The sequence below is a fragment of the Chaetura pelagica genome, unplaced genomic scaffold (genome assembly GCF_000747805.2).
Source record: "Chaetura pelagica isolate M959 unplaced genomic scaffold, ChaPel_1.0 scaffold401, whole genome shotgun sequence".
NCBI classification, from domain to species: domain Eukaryota; kingdom Metazoa; phylum Chordata; class Aves; order Apodiformes; family Apodidae; genus Chaetura; species Chaetura pelagica.
Genome location: NW_009952259.1, coordinates 1,555,467 through 1,563,190, shown reverse-complemented (window position 1 = coordinate 1,563,190; position 7,724 = coordinate 1,555,467). Strand labels below are relative to the sequence as shown.

The following is a 7,724-nucleotide window of genomic DNA, read 5'->3' as shown; positions in this document are numbered from 1 at the left end:
TCTTTCCCTGTAGCTTTTTGTTGTCTGAATGGGTATATGGTTACATGTGTCTGTTAAAAATAAAGGGGATCACCTCTTACACGGTATATTTATATTTCTTATTTACAGATTTTGAGAACCTAGTGCTTCAGTTTCCAAAACTTCCTTCTTTCTGTATCCCAAAGACCAGTTGTTTGGCTTCTGGGATGATAAAAAGGGTGGGAGAGACTTAACAGGAAATCTCTGCCCAGATGAAGCTCTTGGTGATAGATCCTCTGAGTACAATTCTACAGTCTAGTCATCTTTTTTTGCTGTATAGGTCAAATGTTCATTGTTACGCCATTGCTTTCTGATGCCTTTTGCTGAGCAGAAGTGCAGATATTTTTCTTTCAGAAGTTCACAGTTTGTATTATAAAGTCTTATGAAATGTGACTTGAAGTTTGTTTTGTTTTTGAATACATGTGATGAATTTTTTTCCTTCTCTCCTTCCACTGGATGATTTTAAACACACAAAAATAAAGCAGACCAATGAAAAGAATTGAATGCTAACTTCAATTGAAAAGAAACAGCAACACTACTCTTGTGAGACAGTTTTCAACAGTGTTCAGCTTACTGATCCTGCTCAACCTTTCCTTTCCTGCCTGCTCCCTGACCCTCTGTGACACTGAAATATCCACTTCTAGGACAACCTTCTTCCTAACCAGAGGGCTAAAATTTCTTCCCTCTCTTCTTCTCCCATTTAAAAATATCATCCTTGCACCATCCAGATCTACTGTTTAGAGGGATCAAAAGCTCTTTTCCTCCTGCCTTATTCCCATCCATATCCATATCCAGGCCCCTGAGTGCGCTGCTCTCCAGTGAGAGGTAAAACTCAAATCCCTAAATCTAATACTTGGCGTAGTAGCACCATCTCTAGACCACCAAAACCCTGGGGGTTTTTAAACCTCTACTATCCTAATGAAGTAGCTATCCTTGTTTGCTGAAGCAAAGAATCAATCGTTTGGAAGATGGATCTAATTGCTGAAAAGTAACATTGTTCTGACTCACATTGTGGAAGCCTAGGAGCCAGGCTCAGGTATAACTCAGAGGTGTGTGTCTCAGGCTCACTCACATAAATACCACAGGCTATAGAACTAATCCTTACCTTGGTGAGACTTCAAAGGAAAAGACACTAAATTACCAGGATGCAGGGCAGCGTGTGCTTTCTTAAGAGAGCAAATGCAATGGAAGGTGTAGTAAAACCCTTTAGTATGATTCAAGTTTGGATTCTAGTACAGGTTCAAAACTTGAATTATTCTGCTGGTTTAGGCTAGTCATTAAATTTCTCCATGCCTTAGTTTGATAGTAGTAGAAGGGGCAGTAAAGGAGCTGTCAGGCTATGATTAGTTGATGATGTGGTACTCAGAGGTCTTCAGTCTGAGAGAGTAATGTTATATATTAAATACTGATGAACCTTTTTTGTGACCAAAGTTGGAGATGGGGCTAAAATTAACACGCTAACCTTCAGAAGATTCTGATTAAAGTTTTCCCTATATTTTATGTTCACATCATATGGTAGATCAGGATCCCAAATCCAAATGTTGAAGTTCTTATTCAGATTTGGACTTTGCCTATTTGGTCTCTAAATACCTAGACTGTGCAGTTAATAAAACACAAAATACACACAGAAGTTTTATTTAAGCAAATGGTGCAGTTACAAATGCTAATCTAATAATCCAAGAGTGTGAACAAATTAGGATGTGATTACTTAAGGAGAATAGATATAAAAGAGCACTTCTGGAGTACTTGTTGGTGTCCAAAATATCACTGAAATTCTGATGACTAAGTACAGTCTGCTAATCTCTATTTGCAACAGTGCTGTACAGATTCATTATTTCTAAAGGTCTTCTTTCCATTTCTATATAGATATTCTCCCTTCACATTTTGAAGGTTTGAAGAAGAGGATTGTTTTTCGAGTCACACTAAGTAAACATTAAATGCATGCAGGCTTAAAAATAAAGCATGCATGTTCTGTAGCAGCAATAAAAAGTGCTCGGCTTGCACGACTTATGATGCTCAAGCGTTGCCTTGTTAAAATGCCAGAAAAACTTTTTCTTTGCATTTTTTTGAAAAGTAAATCTCTTCCTTTGACCTTGCAATACTTAAATATGCCATTTCTTGGACAAATGATATTTATTTTACTGAATACTTTTATATTACAGATAAGGTGGATGAAATAGTACCAGTTTCCAAGCCATCAAGAATTGCAGACAATGCAACTGTGGACTCACGAGTGGCAACTATTAAACAGCGGCCTTCTAGTAGATGTTTTCCCTCAGCTACAGATATGAATGTGAGTGGTAGCTATGAAGTACTGCTTTCACTTCTGAAAATGATTGGAGGGGGTCTTCTGGCAGGTCTTTTGCTTTACAAACATTGCTTTATATCTTCATTTTGCTTTTATTATCTTGTAACCTTAAGGCATGGTCTGCTCTGTATTTCTAGTACTAGTTTATTGACAGACTACGTACCCCTAGAAAACTTTTCTCACTGCATCCTTATATTTATTCTGAGAGTGTCACATCAAAAGCATTGCTGTCTCAGTGTTACTCAAACAGATGTGAACTTGTTCTGCCTGTAACCTGAGCTGGTGAGACACCAGTAAGTTCTGAACTTGAAGGTGTCAGTACAACACTGAGTCCAAACTAAAAACCTTTTGCAGAAAGCCAAGGTGTGATATTCCAGTTTCAGCACCAAAGTTAGCGTAGCCACGCAGTTTCCACTAATGTGAAGATTTCTCCTACTGCTGGGTTTTTATTAGTCCTAATGACATATATAATATCTTGATTAAATAATGCATGATGATTTGTAAGGGAAACATTAGCATTAATGCTATAGCACATATTAAAAATTTAAACTTCCGAAGTCTGACATTGGGTTACTCAATTGCAGAATTTGTTTTTATTGCATGTTAGGTGTATTTTTCCATTACCCACCCCTCCAACAGAGCACCAGTCCTGATACAACAAGCTCTTTGCTGTTCTCAGCAGCTTGGGATGGAAGGAAATTCAGACTGTTTGAAGAGGCAGAAAACAAATAGTCCTGTGATTGCTTGCAAGGAGGGACAGCCTTCCCTTTCTCTTCACTGTCTGCCCAGAATAACTCCAAATTTGTTGTTTTCCATAAGAATTCTCAGTAAAAGAGGTAGTGGATGAGGAGATATGACAGAAGAGTTATTTACATGTGAGTGAAAGACTTGCATGTGTTAATGCTTGTGGGGTTTTTTGTTTGCTTTTTTGTAGTCCATGTATGAGAGACAGGGTATTGCTGTGATGACGCCCACTGTACCGGGGAGTTCTCAAGGTCCTTTTCTGGGTATACCTCGGGGTACAATGAGAAGACAAAAATCTATAGGTAAAATGCTTCTCATGTATAGTTTACTTGTGCATTTCTCACATACTTTAAGTAACTTTGCATCTTTCTTAAAGCGTATTTCTCCAACATCTCTACCTTGCTGAATGACTGACAAGCCCTTTGCCGTGCGTGATCTGGGGCAAAATGTTATTCCTTTTTTCCTTTGTTATTGAGGCAAAAGCATCATGATGCTGTGTAGTTTACAAAGGGATCCCTTTGGGATGGAATAAAATCCACCCCTTTTTCATTCCAAATTATGACAATAGATGATATTACAACAGACAGGGAAAAGAGCAGACCAAATTTGGGCTTTCTTTCTTCTTGGTAGTAATCTTAGTAGTGACATTTATCAATTTAGAAACACATCATGCTGATGCAAAAATTAGCATCCAAATTATCCCAATATTATCCAGTTTATTTATGTTAAAAGATGTATTTGTAATAATATAATGTCATCGTTTGAAATGAAACATCATTACTTCTTTTCCCCAATGGAACCTTTGCAGTCCCTTTGATAAGTTTCAAATGCATCTTAAAAAATCATTAGGTTTCTAAGTTGCATTATTATATGCATTTCTAGAGTGCTAGAGCAAGGCAGAAGCTACTCTTCTGCACAGAATGTCTTCCCTGTTTGATCATTTCCAAAGAAAATGTGCTTCTCTACAGCTACCTTGACGATACATAAAACCAAAACATTTGCCTACACATCAGTGAGCAGTTTAATTAAAATTCTGCAGCATCCTTTTTTAAATTCTGCCATCCAGGTCTCTGGAAGTTCAGCAAGAAAGCAAGCTTATGGTAGGAATCCACCAAAACCACCTCTGTCATAATTTTGCATATGCCTCATGTCACGTGAAATGCACTTTAGGTTGGATACAGAAATAGTGCAGTGTGAGGGATCCCAGTGGAAGGCAGTGTTCTAAATATTCTTTCTGATTTTCAGGAATAACAGAGGAAGAACGGCAGTTTTTGGCTCCTCCTATGCTGAAGTTCACCAGAAGTCTTTCGATGCCTGACACCTCTGAAGACATCCCACCACCACCACAGTCCTTACCTCCTTCTCCGCCGCCGCCGTCTCCCTCTCTGTACAACTCTCCCAAATCCCCAACATCGAGGAGCTACGGAACGATTAAGCCTCCGTTCAATCAGAATTCAGGTGCAAAAATTTCTTTGGTCAGGCCTGAGAGTGTAGGAACGATGATAAGGGACAAGGGGATCTATTACAGACGAGAACTGGACCGATACTCCCTGGACTCTGAAGACCTGTACAGTCGGAGTGCCGCATCTCAGGCAAATTTCAGGAATAAGAGGGGTCAGATGCCAGAAAACCCATATTCTGAGGTTGGGAAGATTGCAAGCAAAGCAGTTTACGTGCCAGCCAAGCCAGCAAGGCGGAAGGGGATGCTGGTGAAACAGTCCAATGTTGAAGACAGCCCGGAAAAGACCTGCTCTATCCCAATCCCAACGATTATTGTGAAGGAGCCGTCTACCAGCAGCAGCGGGAAAAGCAGCCAAGGGAGCAGCATGGAAATCGATCCGCAGTCCTCGGAGCAACCCGGGCAACTCCGACCCGATGACAGCTTGGGTGTCAGCAGCCCGTTTGCAGCAGCCATTGCTGGGGCAGTGAGGGACAGGGAAAAGAGGCTGGAAGCAAGGCGGAATTCTCCAGCCTTCCTTTCCACAGACCTAGGAGACGAGGATGTTGGACTAACGCCGCCAACACCACGGATGAGGCAATCCAAATACACCGATGATGCAGTGTTTATTAGTGAAGATGGTTTTAGGCAGCTGATGTCTCCCTCTCCGATTCCTGCACCTAGAGAGCCTGAAAACCTGTTTAACAGCGGCGAGCCCAGCAATCAGAGCGACTCCAGGACACTGAATGCTTCGTCCAAAACGAAAGGTACTGAAAACAGTACAGTGGCAGCTAAGCCCACGAATGCACCCAGCTCAGATAATTATGTTCACCCTGTCACAGGAAAGCTTTTGGATCCAAACTCACCGCTAGCCCTCGCTCTCTCTGCCAGGGACAGAGCCATGAAAGAACAAACACAGCAGATTCCAGGCAAAGGAGACGCTGTTAAAGCTGACCTTAATAAACCACTTTACATTGATACAAAGCTGAGATCCAACATTGAGACGACTTTTCCTGTTACTGCTACTGTTTCTAGGCAAAATACTCGTGGCCCTTTGAGACGGCAGGAGACTGAGAACAAGTATGAAGCAGATGGAGGGAAAGAAAAGAAAGCCGAGGAGAAGAAAAACATGTTGATAAACATAGTGGATACTTCGCAGCAGAAGTCAGCTGGCTTGCTGATGGTTCATACTGTGGACACAGCAAAGTCAGATGACACGCCCGAAGATGAAGAGGAAAAGGGAGCTGAAATGGAACCCAACCCTGAAAGCTCCCAGCCAGAGAGGCCAGAGGGAGGTGAGGAAGCAGAGAGCGAGCTGAGTGTGCCGGCTGCGCCCGAGCCACCTGCATCTCCCTGCAAAACCATCGTAGCAGCCGGCTCGGTTGACGACCCTGTCATCCTGCCGTTCCGCATCCCTCCGCCGCCCTTAGCATCCGTGGATATCGATGAAGAGTTCATGTTTACTGAGCCACTTCCACCCCCCTTAGAGTTTGCCAACAGCTTTGATATCCCCGACGACCGCGCGGCTCCCGGTTCAGCTCTAACAGACTTGATTAAGCAACGAAAAAACGGCGCCCCTTCACCCGCGCCGTTTGCCCCCAGCCAGCCAACTAATTCCTTGGACAGTAAAAAGCAAGTGGGTCTTTCAAACTGTTTGCCTGCCTCCTTTCTGCCACCCCCTGACAGCTTTGACAACGTCACTGACTCTGGGATTGAGGAGGTAGACAGCCGAAGTAGTAGTGACCATCACTTAGAGACAACCAGCACTATCTCAACGGTGTCCAGCATCTCTACCTTATCCTCGGAAGGGGGTGAGAACGTGGATACTTGTACAGTCTATGCAGATGGGCAAACATTTCTGGTGGACAAACCCCCAGTACCTCCTAAGCCAAAAATGAAGCCCATAATCAACAAAAGCAATGCACTTTACAAGGACGCGCTGATTGAAGAAGCTGTGGACAGCTTTGTTATTCCTCCCCCTGCTCCGCCCCCCCCTCCCATCAGTGCTCAGCCCAACATGGCTAAGGTTGTTCCCCAAAGGACATCTAAGCTATGGGGTGATGTGACGGAGGTGAAAAGCCCAATTCTCTCAGGCCCAAAGGCTAATGTTATTAGTGAATTGAACTCAATACTCCAGCAAATGAACAGAGAGAAATCCTCAAAGCCAGGGGAAGGATTGGAGTCACCTACTGGAACAAAAACTGCAAGTCTCAGTACAAGGTAAACGTAATTAACCAAATCATTTCTGATAAAGACTTGATTTTTTTCCCATCCCTTTACTAACATCCCCTGTTGGCCACATTAAAAAAAAAAAAGAAAAAAAAAAGTACTCTCTATTGTACATGTTTCCTTAATTATAGAATCATAGTGAAAGAATAGTCATTAATGAATAGTCTATGACAAACAGTTTTACAGTGGGGAAGAATTTTCAACATTGACAACATTTCTGTAGCCTGCACCATAGGGTAGGAGCTTTCTTAGTCTCCTCTAACTTCAAAGACAGTTTCCACGAACCTTTCAGTTGTTTTGATGTGAATTACTTGGATCTATTTTTAAGTAGCACTTTTCTCTTTAAGAAGTTTTTCTTCAAAAATTTGGTGATAATTTAGTTTTTCTTCAGTCCCATAACTTATTTGGCTTCACACAGGTAAGAAAGTGTTTTTGCCTGGGCTGAATTCACATTCACTGTGTGGTGCCATTTGATTCATGCTGATACTTCTGATAACCCACTTTATCATGAAGTATAAAGCTATATTTTCTATCACTCATTGAAGTCACTATTTTTCATGCTATTACTAAAAAGTTGCTTTAGCATCTCTACCACTTGGTATTGTGGGGTTTGAGTTCTTCCTTTCTGTTATACATTATATACTCTGATGTTTATACATTCAAGGATGTGGCACTCTTCTCCCAACAGCACCATCCCTGCTAGTGCAGCACAAGATATTTGAATACAAGTGTTTTACAGAAGGTACTCAAGGGATAAGTACTTTAGAGAGGCCAGTCAGTCACCATTGGGTAAATGTACAAGGAATAATTGTGTGGAGTATGGATATAATATCATGAAATCCACGTGTATTTAAAAAAAAAAAAAGGGCGATATTGTTAGTTTTATTGAAAGCCTGAGGTATTTCTTTTTGTGGTGTGGAATGGCTTGGCCTTCAAAACAGCAGTTAAATGTACCTTTTACTGAAGTGTTGCCTATTGTTTGGCTCA

At 41.6% G+C, this 7,724-nt stretch overlaps 1 protein-coding gene across 1 annotated transcript in view; it reads left to right on the top strand.

The window, feature by feature from the left end:
• Positions 1–7,724, top strand: part of SHANK2 (SH3 and multiple ankyrin repeat domains 2) — a 298,236-nt gene that overhangs the window by 280,335 nt on the left and 10,177 nt on the right. The window contains exons 20-22 of the mRNA XM_010007431.1: positions 2,181–2,311; positions 3,261–3,393; positions 4,316–6,728. Of these exons, the coding sequence (XP_010005733.1) occupies positions 2,181–2,311; positions 3,261–3,393; positions 4,316–6,728 (2,677 nt within the window). The remainder of the gene's footprint in view (positions 1–2,180; positions 2,312–3,260; positions 3,394–4,315; positions 6,729–7,724) is intronic.